Here is a 17,192-nt window from a genome sequence, read left to right on the forward strand (position 1 = left end):
ATTTAACACTGTTTGATTTGCCTTCATTTGGAAACGCTTTTGACTACTTTAAGCATAAAAAAGTAACACAAATGCGAGTTATGTTTTATGAAGTTTGTTAAAATATCATTCTTATGTCCTGTTATAATTCTAACCATAGTTTGGTATAAAACACTGGGATGTGCTAACACACCACTTTTTAATACAGAATTTATTTTTAATATAGAAAAATAAAAAGAAGCTAATCGTTTTCCGAATTAAATTGCCAAATACTGATTTGGTAAAGCTCCTCCACAAATAAATAAATAAACAAAATAGAAAAACACAATAAATACTTAAATAAACAAATAATTTAAGTCAAACACATACGCTAAAATATATTTAAACACATAAATACATACATACATACATATATACATATAAATAAAATCACACACACACACATAAATATATATGTATATATTAAATATGTAAGTACATTGTGTGTTTATAAATATATATTAATATGTTTAAATTTGACATGAAATTTAATTCAACTTAAATTTGTATTTAATTTGTTTATAAAAGTATATTATACAAAAACTAAATATAAAAACCAAAAAAGGTACTAAAATATGTATGTAGGCCTAGTCAAATATATTAAACGGACAAAATCAGTTCTAATGTTCTATTATATTTTATTCTTTTAACCGAAAATCATTTATTTAGTTTTTCCTTATACTAGGGACCTGAAAACTTCCTCTAACTGAAGAATCACACATATATCATAGAGACAGAGAGAGAGAGAGAGAGAGAGAGAGAGTATTAGGTTGATAATATTCCCTCATAAATCCAACAATCCATCACTCTTAAAAAACAAGCACACACACTTTTCCATGAATTTTTCCTCACATTCACCTTGCCGTTCACACGCCTCCCAGTCTCGCCCTCTTGCTCAGACCTGTCAGTCGAAACTGCCTCTTTCAGCAGTGTGTGTGTGTGTGTGTGTGTGTGTGTGTGCCCCACACTGCTGGCACTCGCTCTTATTCCCACTCTCACATGTTCATGAGTTGTACTTCCAAATGGACACACCTCACTGCACTATTAAATGTTCTCCCCTGAACACACAACCTTCAATAACATATGCATTAAACACTTTAATTTCAAAAGGCACCAAATTACGTTCTATCTAAATACATTGTACATTATAATTACAATATCAACACACTGCACATTTAATTATTACTGGACAGCTTCTAAGTCTAATTGAAAGCTAACCAAATGTGCACAGCTATGATAATAAAGACTAGAACAGAGGTCATATGCAATACAGAGATCTTAACAAATGTACACTTAAAGGAACAGTTCACCCTCAGGTTATGCAAGATATAGATGAGTTTGTTTCTTCATCAGATTTGGAGAAAAGTAGCATTGCATCACCTGCTTAGCAATGGATGCTCTGCAGTGAATGGGTGCCGTCAGAATGAGAGTCCACACAGCTGATAAAAACATCACAATGATCCACAAGTAATCCACACCACTCCAGTCCATCAGTTAATGTCTTGAAAAGCCAAAAGCTGCATGTTTGTAAGAAACAAATGTTTCATTAATGTATTTTAACTTCAAAACTCTGCTTGTGGCCAAAGTGTGAGTCCATAATCCATAATAATGCTTCCCCCAGGGAAAGGTTCATCCTCTTACATCAAAATCCACCCACACATTTGCTTAGAATTGTTTTGGACTGGTTTCATTTGTAAGCGGTGCTTGATTGGTGCAGATTTCTCTCCTGATTCAGATGAGAAAACCTTTTAACGTGAAAAAAACATTGTTATCGATAGAAGACTTTTAGCTGGAATAAATGGTTTAAAGTTAAAAACATATTTTCTTACAAACATCGTTTCTTACAAACTTGTAGCTTTTCACTTCACAGTGTTACTTTTTACTTGTGGCTTACTGTGATGTTTTTATCAGCTCTTTGGACTCTCATTCTGACGGCACCCATTCACTGCAGAGGATCCATTGGTGAGCAAGTGATGCTACATTTCTCCAAATCTGATGAAAACACAAACTCATCTACATCTTATATGGTCTCAGAAGGGTCAGCAAATTGTAATTTTTAGGTGAACTACTCCTTTCAGTAATTCTGTTTGAATCAACTGGTTCAATCTTTCGTAAAAATAAATGCTACTTGCTTTGAAATTTTGCCTAATGCAAATACATTTTTGTGGTTGCTGTACAGAATTAAGTCTTTTTGGGATCCTCCTTAATGCAAAACACTGCAAAGCAGTAAACAAACATGAAAACGAAAGAACAAGAAATGCACGCCTGCATTACAATAGCAAAAACACGATTACAAAATAACAATGTTGACTGCATGACAGCAATCAGTTTTTATTCTGACATCATCACCCTCTAGTGTCTGACCTACAACAGGACAATCTGTGCGTTTGTTACAGCACTGGGTAAATAACGCTCTTCAATGATGGAACATGAACTTTGACTTCACTGCACAATATTTCACAAAGCTCACTGTATTATATGCAGTGTTCAGACCATAATATCACTGATGAATCTAAGAGCAAGAGCTTATATGAGGGAAAAGTTTAAAGTGCCGACAGCTCTTTATAGTCCAGTTACATCCTGGCTTCTGGCGTATGATGTAGTTCTGACCGGTTAAATCTTGTTGAGTTCTGGTGTGTCAGTCGTGGACCGGCACCGGCGGTTTTGTACAGGCGGTGCTTCTGGTACATGAGCCAGTGGATCCGGACGGATCAGGAACCTTCAGGACACAAAGAGCACTTTGAGTGATTCATGTTTGAGAGTTTACTCTAACAATGTGATTTTTGACACAAATGTTTGTGTGTCAGTGTGCATCAGGTTTTGATGACTTTATGAGGGACAAATGTCACCAAATGTTTCTTAAACCTGATGCATACCCCAAAAAACACATATAAATGTGACCAAATGTCCCTACAAAAAGTAAAAACTTGAATGATCTACATTTGGGGGATTTTTTGGGTGGTCTTCCTGAGCAATTTTTAACAAACAATTTTTATTAGTTAATTTATTTATTATTTTAGTTGTAGTTGTAGTTTAGTACTAAAACTTATTTAAAATGTTTAAAATTTAATATTTATGTTTATGACAGTGTTGTTTTACTATTGAGATATTAGAGTTTTTATTATTACTAAATTCTATTTTTTACTATTTATAATTTAAATGGGAAAGTTTTATTTTGTGTTTTTGTCATTTTCAGTAGTTTTTTTAAATATGTCTATATAGTTTTTTTCATTTTTATTCCAGTTTCAGTTTTAGTTATTGTAGTACAAGTTAAACTAAAATAAAATATTAATATGGCAACTAGCTGAATTTTTTGTTTATTTTATATATTCTTTTATATTTTATTTCAGCTAATGTTAATTTATTTAAAGCAAGTTTTTTTTTTTACTTTGTTGATACTGACAGTTAGTTTTAGTTAACTATAATAACTCTGGTTTATGTGTGAAATATATTTAATCCGCATTATTTTAATTACAGAAAATTACTTTAATATAGTTTTAGCAACCAAAAATGATACTGTTACCATGATAAAGTAGACCAAATACATATTTGAATACTTCTAAATACTGTTTTCTTTTTAAGATATCTATGATTTTATTCAGTTAGTGCCTACAATTACTTAAAGAATAACAGCAGTTAAAGAAATAAATGTGTGTTTTATGTGCATCTGTCAGGATGTGCTACATACACAACATCATTGAGCTGCAGCAGCGTGTCGGGGGCGGGGTTTATCAGCACGTATGAGATGGAGTTCTGCTGGTCATTCAACTCATCTGCAACAGAGATTGGTGGATACATCTGTCACTCAACAATATGGGTGTGGTTGAAGTCCCACAAGGAAATATGAAGCAAATGAACATATCCATAAAAAACTTTATGCTACAATTTGTTATATGCAATGTAGCCTGAAATACAATTCAGAAACACTGACTGAGAGTTATAATGGATTAAAATAGTTCATTAAAATCTAAATATGCCACAAAATCAAATCATGACTCAGGCATTTAGCACATATGCTTGAATCTGGCATGCATCATATTCTCCCTATATTCTCTCAAAACATGTGGATAGAATATAATAAAAAGAATAAATAAACCCACGGAGAAAACTATTCATGGCAACACTATAGTAGAGGGTGTTTACCTTGCAAATACCCCAAATTAACTCGGTTCATTACATCACTGGCTGTTAGATTTGTGACATCCTCTATATGAGATGAAAGTTAGAAAAAAAGAGGAAGAGAGAAATATTTCAAATCAAAATTACTATCTGGAAGTATAATGGCTGATAAAACAAAGGTTCTTCTGACCAAGAATGTAGTAACATTCAGGATTCCACATAATCAGTGTTCACAACCCTTTTTAATTCCATAATCTGATACAAATTTTCAAGTGAAATGTGATATGAGAGAAATGTAGGACAGGAGTTGATTTTATCCATCAGGAATTTGTGAAAAGAGGAGGGTTATGGTGGTTACAGCCTCCTAACCACATTAAAACAAACATGATCTGGGCAGATCTTCAAGTTTTGTTCCACAAAACGAATTACTTAAGCATAAACATATTATACATATGAATATTATTAATGAGGTAAGGGGTGTGTTTACTGTATCCCGCCGTGTGCAGACCCAAGTGCTGCATGCGGTTCCTGACCAGTTCTGTAAGCTCCTCCCTTTCTGAGCGGCGTAACACGCCCAGACGCTGCTGGATGGAGCTGAGGGAGGAGTCGCTCCTCTTCACGCTCCGCCTACTGAGACGTCTCGTCCAGTACATGCTCTTCTTCCTCAGGAGCGGATGCTCTGATTGGTCACTGCTGGAGGAGCTGTGGGTGAGGATCTTTGACTCCTCCCCCTTCTCTCTGGTGTCGTTTAACCCCTCGATGCTGACGGAACCTTGAAACTGGAGACGACCGTAACCATGGAAACAATAAAATGCAATGGGAAATATTAATAGCGCTGTCATGGAAACTAGAGAAAAGAATATAAGGTCAGCAGAGACTGAACACACAAGTATTGATCAGCTAGAGGTGAGAAATTTGCTCTCGAAAAACACGATGGATGGATGGATAGACAGAGACGGACACATGGATGGATGATGAATGGATAGACAGAGATGGACGGATGGATGGATAGATGAATAGACAGAGATGGAGAGAGATGGACAGATAGATGGATGGATAGACAGAGATGGACACATGGATGGATGGATAGACAGAGACGGACAGATAGATGGATGGATAGACAGAGACGGACACATGGATGGATGGATGAATGGATAGACAGAGATGGACGGATGGATGGATAGATGGATAGACAGAGACGGTCGGATGGACAGTTGGATAGACAGAGATGGTCGGATGGATGGATGGATGGATAGATAGATAGAAACGGACGGACGGATGGATGGATAGACAGAGACGGTTGGTCGGATGGATGGATGGATGAATGGATGGATAGACAGAGATCGACGGACGGACGGATTGATGGATAGACAGAGACGGTCGGATGGACGGTTGGATAGACAGAGATGGTCGGATGGATGGATGGATAGACAGAAACGGACGGATGGATGGATAGACAGAGACGGTCGGATGGATGGATGGACGGATGGATGGATGGATAGACAGAGACGGTCGGTCGGATGGATGGATGGATGGATGGATAGACAGAGATCGACGGACGGACGGATTGATGGATAGACAGAGACGGTCGGATGGATGGACGGACGGATGGATGGATGGATAGACAGAGACGGTCGATCGGATGGATGGATAGACAGAGATCGACGGACGGACGGATTGATGGATAGACAGAGACGGTCGGATGGACGGTTGGATAGACAGAGATGGTCGGATGGATGGATGGATAGACAGAAACGGACGGACGGATGGATGGATAGACAGAGACGGATGGATAAACGGATGATGGATAGACAGGGACAGACGGATGGATAGACAAGGACAGATGGACGGATGGATGGATAGACAGGGACGAATGGACGGATGGATAGACAGAGAAGGACAGATGGATGGATGGATGCACAGGGATGGACAGACGGATGTATGGACAGACGGATGTATGGACAGACGGATGTATGGACAGATAGATAGATAGATAGATAGATAGATAGATAGATAGATAGATAGATAGATAGATAGATAGATAGATACCTCAGGTGATGCGTGTGATTCTGTGCGGTAGATTCCGATGGGAATCTCTGAACTAGACGAGCAGAACTTCTGGAAGAGTCTCCCGTACGTGCGGATCCAGAGATCAGCCTCGCACACGTGCATCTACACACACAGGAACATGTTCATAAACAAACACTGACAGATCACAACACGCATCTAAACACATACAGGCCGTGTGTTGAACTCACAGCGCACAGGTACCCTGATCCCGGTGTGGTGTCCAGTCCCAGCAGCAGCCTGGCTATTGGGATCATGTAGTCCTTCACAAAACACTCATGTACAAAACAAACCAATCAATCATCTCTATTACTAACATATCTCTCTTCACAGACAAACAGTGAGATATGTTAGTTAGACAGACAAAAAGATATTTCAAAATATTTTTATTTCAAATAAATGCTGTTCCTTAGAACTTTGTATTCATCAAATAACCCTAAAACACAGTTTTCACAAAAATGTGGAAAAAACAGTTTCAGAAATGTTTCTTGAGCAGCAAATCAGACTATCAGAATGATTTCTGAAGGATCATGTGTCACTAAAGACTGGAGTAATGATGCTGAAAATTCAGCTTTACATCACAGGAATAAATTACATTTTACATTATATTCATATAGAAAACACACACACACACACACACACACACTATATCTACCTGGTACAGGAGTGTGTCCAGCATGCTGATGCTGAAGACTCGACCAGCAGCAAAAGGAAGTCGAAACATGAAGGCAAGATTCGAGCCTTTGTCACGTTCCTTCTGCCCATCAAACACACACATTTTAAAATAATATAACTACAAAACTAAAGTAATCAATACTTAAATCTCTCCATGTCTTACCTTCTCGAGTTTGGACAGAGCAAGGGAGTAACAGTCCTTGGCTCTGAACTGCATGAATCTCATGTTTGACGGGTGAGTCAGTTCTGTGATTATACTGAGACTCGGAAACAACCTGGAGAGACACAGAAAGAAAAAATAACACTGTTATGAGATTAATATTTACATTGATACACTTGGCAGACGCTATCCAAAATGACTTACAGTGCATTCAGTGTAAAAATTAGATTTTAGTTCATGCATTTCCAGGGAATCAGACCCATGACCTTCGTACTGAAATGATAAACTATGCAAATGATAGGGATGTAACGATTAACTGCGAACCGGTTGAAAATTGATTCAAATTAGGGGTAAGAGTTTATATGAATGTATGTCTGAGAGAAACTTTTCATCCAGCATTGGTGTGCACAGATAAAGCATAATATGTAAAATGCATATAAAAGTTCATAAATTCAGCTGCTTTGTTTACAGCGGTAACCAAGGAAACGTTTTGAGCGCCACCTGCTGGCAGAGAGTGAATCTCTGTTTCTGTTTCATGCAGATATTTTTATGCATAGTTTCACAAAACTGAAGTCCATCTTTGTTTGGATCATGATGAAAATGCAGTGGTTGCCTCTAATTTTAAATGGAAAGAGCACAGACAAAGCCTTATTTTGTTTATATAAAGAGATTTCTTTTATTTGTGTTATTTATTTGATTTGGGGCTTGTTTTAAATTTTCTATTTAGTTTTGTTATTTACATTAACATATTTAAATTTTGTTATTTAGCAGACACTTTTCCAAAGCAACTTACAAATGAGGACAATAGAAGCAATCAAAACCAACAACAGAGCAATAATATGCAAGTGCTATTATTATAGCATTATATTTCAATTTCATAAAGAAACGTGCAGCATTTTGTTCAAGAAATAATAAAAGGACACATTTAATTTATAATTAAATCAAATTTTGTTGAAGAAATTTTGAAACAAATCATGAATCGAATCGAATTGTAACTTGAGTGAATTGTTACATCCCTAGCAAATTATGTCAATTCCTTTTGGCAGATTGCAGGGCTTTGGTTCGTCTCACCTGAACATGGTCTGCACATTGACGATGGTTTTAGCATCAGCCATATAGTCTTCCTCTGCACTCATAGTGCTTTCTTTATCCACCACCACTAGATTATCAGCATACAGAACACCACACTGCAATAGGCTGTCCAAACTGTCAATCACACAAACATCCAATCAGATATGTTCACATCTAGAGGGATATATTTGAATTGAATGTCAAACATACGGCTGCACGATTAATCAAAATAAAATGAATTGAAAATAATAATAATAATAATAATAATAATGATATGGCATAATGCAATTATGGAATCATAAAGGCTGTAATTAAAATATATGTACTGAAAATAGTTATTATATAATTTTTTCCATAAATAATTTTTGTTGTTGTTTTACAGTTAAATATTACAAAAATAACATTTATTATTTTGGTATATATTTAATAATAATGGTATATGTTACATAGTGACACTGATAAACAATCTCTAAAATTTGGCGAACTTGTGCAGCCCTTTTTAAAATATAAAACATTTTAAATCGCAATCACTATTTTATTAGAATTTTTTTTTTTTTTTTACCAAATCATGCTTGATAAAACTGAATAAATATATGCACTATGCATTATTTTTAATTGTTAATTTAAATTTACACATTTCACTTTAATTGTAACACATTTTTTTACTTTACAGGGAAATATACAATAGTAATATTTATTACTTATTTTTATTTTTAGTAATAATAATTATTATTATCATGATTATATTATAATAATTAACAGTTTTATTATTATTATTATAAAGTCATATGGATATATAAACACAAACATTTTGGCCAAATTGTGCATCTCTTTCCTAAAGTATATCTTTACATGCAATTACATTTTTTTATAAGAAAATCTAAAAGAAATTTTACAAATGCGCAGCCCTAGACAAAGAAAACTTTTTTTGTCTAACTGTACTTGTCAATGGTGCCACCCATATAATACACCATTGGAAAGCAGGATATGGCCTCAAGGAAGTGGTCATCAGGTCTGCAGGAAGTAGAAAAACATTAATAACACTATTGAAACACACATGAGGTGAATGTGTGTGTGTGTACTTACAGGTTGTCTAACAGCAGGACTATAGGGTTGAGCTCTCGTCTGGGTCTGTAATAGGCTCTTAAAGGCACTATGAAGTTGTAAAGGCCGTTTCCAGCCGTCTCAGCAGAAACAATGATCAGTTTGTTTTTGAAGCCATACGCTTTTGCGTCCTCAAAGGAAACATGTTCACAGCTCTAGAGAAGCAAATGTGAGATAAATATGACATGCTGATGTGGTCCAGTGCAATGCATATTATGCAAATACAACATGCGGATGGCATTTGTAGCACATGGAGGCTGGTGCTCACCTGGTCAAGCCGTAAACAGCAAAATTGGGCCTTCTGGGGCAGGAGATGGCAAAGAGTCGGGGAGCTCCCAATGTATGGAGAGTTTGGGGGGTATCCTTTCACAAATCTGAGGAAATTAACATTAAAATACACCCTAAAAGGGTTAGTCTGCATAAAAAGAATAACATTTACTTCATTTAGCATCTTCAGTGGAACACAAATGAGAAAATTTAATGAATGTGCACATGCTCTGCAAAAGGACCATACTGCGATTGAAAATCTCATTTTGGAAAGAAAAGTAATCTCCAAGTTTTTCATGTTTGTTGGGCTGCACAATTCGACCAAACATTTTGTGATAATATATTAATATGTACAATAAATGTATTAATAATATGACTATAAAATAATACAATAAAACAATATTTTAAATAAATAATGAAATTTAATTTAATTAAATAATTAATAATTACACTGTAAAACGTGCACTGCACAATTATTGTAGTATCATTATTATTATTATTTTATTATTATTATTATTATTAACACATAAAAAATTGGAATATAATTAAATGTATAATAATATTATATAAATATAACCACATTTATGTAACCATAAAACAAGATTACTATGAAGAAACTATATAATAACAAGAAATATAACTTTTATTATCACTCTTACCATACTGTAAAATAAAATTTAGCAAATTAAAAAAGTTCATATAATTTTTATTTTATTTTATAATTAATATTATAAAAAATTATCATTTTTTACTTTAAAATAAAATTAATTAATTTAATTTATTTTAAATAACATTTTCTTTTACAATACCACTGTAAAATTTAATATATAATACTTATGGCTGTCATAATTTCTTAATTTTTAAACAATAAACAATTTCGCTTTTATTTTATTTTATTTCTATCAGTTGCTGTCAAACTCAACAATTAACATAAAAGCGCCACAAAAATGACCCTTGATGAAAAAATGAAAAAAAAAAATGAATTCGCAATGTTTAAATATGTATTAGGAGCTAAAAACGAACTCACTCATTAGCTGTTACATCTTCATCTGACTGTCCGGCCTCATCCTCTGATTGGTCGCTGAGCAGATCACATGGCAGTAAGGAGGCGGAGTCAGCGAGCTCTAGAACGGGTGCAATGCTTGGGCGGCGGCTTCCTTGTTCATTCTCGGGGGGCGGAGCCAATTTGACTCCGCTCTCAGTGGGACTGGTGTTCTGAAAATCCATGGCAACGGTTCCTGAAAACAAACAATTAAACCATTAGAACAAAGCAACTAGAAAGCAAACCTGCAATCTTTAGCAGGGTTTAGTCCTTTAGTTTTTTTGAATGGATGTCAATAGAGGAAGGGCTTTACTACGCTGAATAAACAACTTCCTGTCTCTCTCACTCTATCCATTCTCACTCACCCATGCTAGCGATGATGCTATGAACAGGCAGGCCAGACGGGCTGTTTAAAATGTCACAGTGGCCCCGCCCTTTTCCCTGATCTTCTTCCTGTCTAAAGATGAATGCGGAGTTTTCCTCCTTCGTGATGTTGATGTAGTAACAGGTGTCGCTGGCAGACATGATGTGGCGCGGTCCAGGGTTCAACAAGATGCTTTTGATGTCTTCTCTCTTCACGCCAATCAGACACACGCCATACCTTTACACACAAACAGACCAAAACACCCTCACTGCATTAGTTTAAACACATTTAATATGTGGCAAAGCGCGGATAGACGTACTTCTTGTGGGCGTGGAAGGCTGCGTAGGTGAAGCTCTTGCTGTTGTAGTCTCTGAAGAACATACTATCACCCAGACGTATATGATAGACCTCATTACCCGAACATCGGCCGTACATCCTCTGCCACTGCTCTGGAGACTGCTGGCCCTCTCTGAAAGAGATTTAACATGTCATTGAACTATTTTTCCATTACATTTTCATTTAACAGGTAACAATATCAAACTTAAATTAAGTTATACTGATAGCAATACAAGTGTATTGGAACTATTTGGGATTTTTGAGCATGAAAAAGCACTGGATTAGATTATTACTACACTAACATTTAAAAGTTTGGGTTTGGTAAAGCCCCTTTCACTCTGAGATTCCAGACAATACATGGGTAAAGTGTTTAGCAAATGTTCCCGGATTGCTTGATTTTGGTTCATTCACACTGCCAGTGAAATCACTGATTTCCCGCAATATGTGCGTGTGTTCACACACAACCCGTAAAGCTCCCATAATGACACGTGACATCAGGATGTGATGTGTAATGTACGAGTCGAAAACGTTAGGCACGTTAACTTTCACTTAAACTGGCGAACAATCTCAGCTTTAGCGTGGATAGTGAGGAACTACCAGATCTCTGCTTAATTACAGTTTGCACATTTTTTTTTTCCACGAACGCTGATCTGCCTTCAAAACACCTGGTAAAAGAGTCGCACGATAACGTGCGTCATAACTACGACACACCCTTTACGGCATTGGTTCTGGCTTTTGTTCACACAGAGCTCGTTCCGGGACTGAACCTGGCAATGTTACTAGGTCTCCAATCCGGGATCAATCCCGGCAATCAATCCCGGGAATGTTCCTTCAATTTTCAGGGCCGAACATGACAGGGGCTTAAAATTTTCTTAAAAGTTTCTTCTGCTCACCAAGGATTTTTTTATTTGATTAAAAATTATAGTAAAATTGTGAAATATTATTACAATTTTAAATAACTGTTGTTTAATTGAATACATTATAAAATTTTATTAATTTATTCCTGTGATGCAAGGCTGAATTTTCAGTGTCACATGATACTTGAGAAATCATTCTAATATGCTGATTTTCTGGTCCAAAAAACATTTCTTATAAATATCAAGCTTTACAATTTTGCAAAGTTCAAAAGCAATCTTTTTTAACACTAGTAATGTCTTTTACCGTCACTTTTGATCAAATTAATTAATCTTTGCTAAAAAAAAAGAATGAATTTAAGAATTTCTTAAATGTATATATATATATATATATATATATATATATATATATATATATATAGACCCCAAACTTTTGAATGATAGTGTGTGATGATATTGTTAAAAATGGTATTAATGGAGATGCTATAATACTGGAGATGTAATTAAGCAACCTAATTCTCAATATATATATATACACTAAGTAGACATCCAAAAGGCCCTTTTTACCGCCACACGTACCGCCGCGGCGGCGGTATAAAGTGCATTTGCAGCCTTTGACCGCTGAGTGGCGCTTTAACCACAAGTTATCAAACAAGCGCATCAAAGCACATTATCGCTAATAGACGTCAGTTTTGCCTCACTGATGTGTTAGATTTGATGGCTTCAGTCGGGGAAAATGAAAGAAAAACACTGTAGTTAAAATATTTAATATTTAATATCCACAGACGAAAGTTTGGTACTTATGAAGTTATGTGCATTTCTTAGAACGAATTCAAGCAGGATGTCAAGTCTGTGCCTGAACCTGTGATTATATTTTCTCTAATCTACATGGTATTAAACCATATTTTAGATTTGACACATTTAAAAGGTGTGCAGTATTATTTATATTATATTATGCGTTATATTATTCAAAAGAAATTTTGGTTTACTTTGCATCGGAGCATTAAAGGTGGTAGCCTATTTTAGGGGGGTTGGCTACATGGATTAATATGCAAAATGTCAATATAAGGATTACTTTATCACAGAATATCTGTTTTTGGCGGCAGTTTAGTTGTTTTTGTTTAGTTTAAAAGTAGACATGTCAAGCTTTCTATAGATATCTCTCTCATGTATTTTCGTTGAGTATTCACGGAGTAACAGTTCATTTTAATGACGTGTTTGTAAATAAAGATCAGCGCAGACAAAGGCTGCAGACAGCACACCTTGTTTGTTATCTTTATTTTATAAGTGCACAAAGTTTTGTTGTTATTATGTCTGTATCCAAAAAAAAAGTAGACCCTTTACAGATTCGATTGATGTATTGCTCTTATCTGTACGATTAAAACTGAAAGTGTAATTTAAGTTCTTTTCGGGGTTATCAGGAGAAAATGACTCATAACGCGTATCCGCGTTAATCGACTCCAGAGGGTTAATAAAACAACATGCATTTTTGTTATTCGTTACCTGTCCTTTAACTTATTGGGAAAAAGACATTTGTCCGTAAACTGATTAAGAAATTGTTGCATGTTTAAATGTGAAGCACTGTATAATTTCGTTCCCATTATTTAGGCCTAATTTGCCTAAAACAAGAAACGAATAAAATTAAACCTGTCAGGATCCTGCCCTAACAACCTTGTTTGTACTGTCTTTGTTCAATGTGTCTTTGTTTATTTTGTGCCTGAGCACATGGTTGTGTCTCTTGTGTCTGCCACGTGCTCCTCTTGTCCCTCCTCCTTGTTTTCCCGGTTCACGCCCCCTTGTTTAGTCCTCATTAGTCAGAGTGTTGTCACCTGTTCCTCATGTCGCTGTATGCTTCTTATTGTGCTCTCTTCCCTCTTGTAGTTGCCGGTTCGTTTTTGGCTGCATGTTTGCCTAACGTGTGTTTTGCAGTTTCAAGTTTTTCTTGTCAAAATCTAGTTTTTGCTTTTTGGACTTTCCTGTTGAGCCTCCAAGTTGAGTTCTCCAAGAGCTATTTTTTCCCTAGGTCTTCTCTTTTAGTTCCTTTTTAGTTTAAGTTTTTTTTTTTCACCTATTATCCATGAGTATCCTTCTAGTCATTTGCTAGATTCAAGTCTCTAGTGTAGTTTAGTTTGTTTCCCTCAGCATTTACCTGTAGGGCCTAACCTTTTATTTATTTGTGTTTTCCCCTAGTTTCTTGGTATTTATTTATTTATTTACTTTTTCCCTGTTTTTGGGAAGGAATTTCTTGTTCCCTGTATTGTTTGTGTTGTCTAGTGTGCTGGTTGTTTTGTCCGGTCTTGTGTTGTCTCTATCTGTTGTGTTCTCCCCCTCCAGCCCTGCCTGGCCGTCTGTGGTTCCCTGACAACTGGTTCCCTCACCCTTGCAGCTGTATCGGTTCTGGCAAGTGATCTTCAAGCTGCAATTTCTCTGTTCCTTTGTGTCTCGTCTGGTCATCTACCTTCTGTCTGGTCTTGCCAACTCCCAGCAGTGGTCCTAGCTGCTGCCTCCCTATGCTGGTTCCAGTGGTCACCCTCAGCTATCCAGTCATTGCCCCAGTATCCCCTCCTGTTGGACTTTCACTGTTGTATGCCCTACCCTACTGTCTGGACCGTTCAAGCCACTCCCTCCTATTGTGCTCTGTCTATTTTTGTCAATAAACATCCCTTGTTCATTCTGCATCTGGGTCCTCTCCCTCAGTAACCCTGACAAAACCGGCACGATTTAATCTTTGAAACTCTAAAGAATTTATAAAACGTTCTCACAATTAAACTCAAGTTCTCTCATTATAATCAACAACATTCACACGAAGTAAAAAAAAAAAAGCTTTAGTAATTGACAACTAAAGTAATTTTAAAGGGAACCTTCTTTACTTGTTTTTAGGGTAATATCATATAGCCTAAAAAAAATCCCAGTTTTTTTTTTATTTTAGAAAAAAAAATCTGATTTATGATTTAAACCGATTTTTAAATCAATATTCAAATGACGAAGAAATTTTAGAAAACAAGTTTTAATATAGTTCTTTATCATTCATTTAGCAGTCAAATTTATAACTGCAACAAGATGATTAAAAAAAACAGTACTGTTATTACCTTAATGCTGGAAAGTTGTGCTCCACGCGCTCTGATACCAGAAACATAACATAGCATATAAAATAATAATAAAAATAACTGGAGAGTTTTAAAGTGGCTTAAGCTATTTTGTGTAAACGTTTTCCCCAATAGCCTATCACATGCCAAACTAATAACATTGTAAGCATTACATCTTTAATTGCTGCTTTCTGCTGTGAAAATTTGGTTTGTGATGAAAATAACAGTATATTTTTGTCAGTTGTTTTATCTAAACAGATCGATTAACTTCAAGATTTCAAAATCAGATAGCATGCTGATAATGTAGCACTGTAAGATTACATTTGTTTGAACGCATTATTGCAAAAGCGATTGAGTGTGAATCTGTTTAAATCAGGCTTTAACCCGAAAATAATCAGTAAAAGAAACAGACAAACTCTTAACATCCCGCTGTACTCTTGCATATGTTGGCTGTTGGCATGAATTTTACTCGTGATAAGAAGCTCATATTCAAGTGTTACTGGGCTGAAACATGCCTGCACTCAGCAGTAGGCTACTCTTTGTATTCATAATTTTCTCGCAGCCTATATTATTATTTTCACAAGACCATAATGATAATAACAAATCATCAATTAATAATTAATCATTATTTTACGAAAATCATTGTTATTTGTGATCGTGGATGTTTGCGGGAGGCTTTAAGACCAAGCGGAATCCTCTGTTCCTGCCTCACAGCGCACGGGTCTCGAGGCTTCACTGTCTGCGGTTTGACTTTACTGAATCAGATTGAGGCCAATACAACTTATTGATCACGAGCCCAGGGCCAGCACAAGCTCAAATGCCGCTATAGGCAGAGCACGATCGTGCCGCCCCCCTTACATTCACAATTAGGGATCCTTAAAATGCATGTAAACAATTTTTTTTTAAATCTATGAAATTACACTAAAATAAAAACGTGCAAGCATGTTTTCAGAGTTTTTAATTTTTTCATTCTGCAAAAAGGTGAAAAGGGTAGCCTACACAATGCAACAGCTAAGTATAAATTCTGTTTTATAGGCTAATAGATAGTGTACAGAATAAAACTAAACATGTGCACTCAACTTTTTAGCTCACAAAACTGGAGTTTTCGATTGTTTTCTTGACTGATACACACATTCACACACCTAAATTTCAGAAGCGTTCGTGTCGGGCTTTCGCATCGGGCTTTCGCATCAGCAAACGCTTTGGTTGCGTCCTCGAGTTTAACTTGTACTTCGGAGATCATTTTTATAAGTTTAAGCTTTGAGAAACTGCGTTCTCCATAGCTCACAGTGACAGGGAGAGTGAGAAGCACTCTCAATGCTACAAAAACATTTGGAAAAAATTTTCCATCCCTTTTTCACAGATGAATTTAAGCGCATCCAGTGGTTTAGATCCAGCAATCATGCAGGCGTCTGCCCAAAGCAGTCAGCTCTTCAAACAATTCATGCCCATCAACATCTCCCGAGTCTCCATGAGTCAGGGCCTTTTCCAGTCCTAAGCAATCCTGAAGGCTATTCTATTCTCCTTTTCTTTGAGAGATGCGATGTCATCTAAAAATCCAAATACGCGCCCATTGTCTCTAAGCAGCGAAAAGCACTCTTCCACTGAGGCGATTACTCATGACCAGATAAATTTATTCGTTTGACATTTTTGAATATAGCTACATTAAAGTATTTTGCATACATATAGACCTACTAATAGGGCACTGCCATGCGGGAATTTTTATTCGAAATGTAAAGTTTTTTTATTTATTTATAGCTTTTATTTTATTTATACCTAATGTGAAACAAACAAATAAATTAATAATTCTCTCTCTCTCTCTCTCCCTCTTTCTCTCTCTGGCCTTCTCTCTCGCCTTCTCTCTCTCCGCCCTAGGCGGCTGCCTAGTTCGCCTATAGGCACGCGCCGGCCCTGGATGAGCCCAACATTTAGCAAGGCAGGGAAATTCTAATGGGAGGGAGACATATATCATTGAGCTAATGCTGTTAAACAGAGAGAGAGAGAGAGAAACTAGTCTAGGGCTATTCTT

The 17,192-nt window shown here is 36.1% G+C and overlaps 1 protein-coding gene across 2 annotated transcripts in view; it reads right to left on the bottom strand.

Moving 5' to 3' along the window:
• Nucleotides 1-1,919: 1,919 nt before the first annotated feature.
• Nucleotides 1,920-17,192, bottom strand: part of LOC132116933 (potassium channel subfamily T member 1-like) — a 37,985-nt gene continuing 22,712 nt past the window's right edge. The window contains exons 17-31 of one of the 2 annotated variants that reach the window (XM_059525838.1): nucleotides 11,207-11,356; nucleotides 10,889-11,124; nucleotides 10,509-10,719; nucleotides 9,483-9,588; nucleotides 9,197-9,369; nucleotides 9,053-9,124; nucleotides 8,111-8,245; nucleotides 7,043-7,154; nucleotides 6,860-6,961; nucleotides 6,396-6,479; nucleotides 6,187-6,309; nucleotides 4,625-4,916; nucleotides 4,162-4,224; nucleotides 3,707-3,791; nucleotides 1,921-2,737 (exon numbers count right to left, since the gene is read on the bottom strand). In XM_059525838.1, the coding sequence (XP_059381821.1) occupies nucleotides 2,632-2,737; nucleotides 3,707-3,791; nucleotides 4,162-4,224; nucleotides 4,625-4,916; nucleotides 6,187-6,309; nucleotides 6,396-6,479; nucleotides 6,860-6,961; nucleotides 7,043-7,154; nucleotides 8,111-8,245; nucleotides 9,053-9,124; nucleotides 9,197-9,369; nucleotides 9,483-9,588; nucleotides 10,509-10,719; nucleotides 10,889-11,124; nucleotides 11,207-11,356 (2,050 nt within the window). In that variant the 3' untranslated portion in view covers nucleotides 1,921-2,631. Of the gene's footprint in view, nucleotides 2,738-3,706; nucleotides 3,792-4,161; nucleotides 4,225-4,624; nucleotides 4,917-6,186; nucleotides 6,310-6,395; nucleotides 6,480-6,859; nucleotides 6,962-7,042; nucleotides 7,155-8,110; nucleotides 8,246-9,052; nucleotides 9,125-9,196; nucleotides 9,370-9,482; nucleotides 9,589-10,508; nucleotides 10,720-10,888; nucleotides 11,125-11,206; nucleotides 11,357-17,192 lie in introns of both variants that reach the window. The other variant, XM_059525839.1, reaches the window with a different exon arrangement.

This window comes from Carassius carassius, chromosome 36 (assembly GCF_963082965.1).
Source record: "Carassius carassius chromosome 36, fCarCar2.1, whole genome shotgun sequence".
NCBI classification, from domain to species: domain Eukaryota; kingdom Metazoa; phylum Chordata; class Actinopteri; order Cypriniformes; family Cyprinidae; genus Carassius; species Carassius carassius.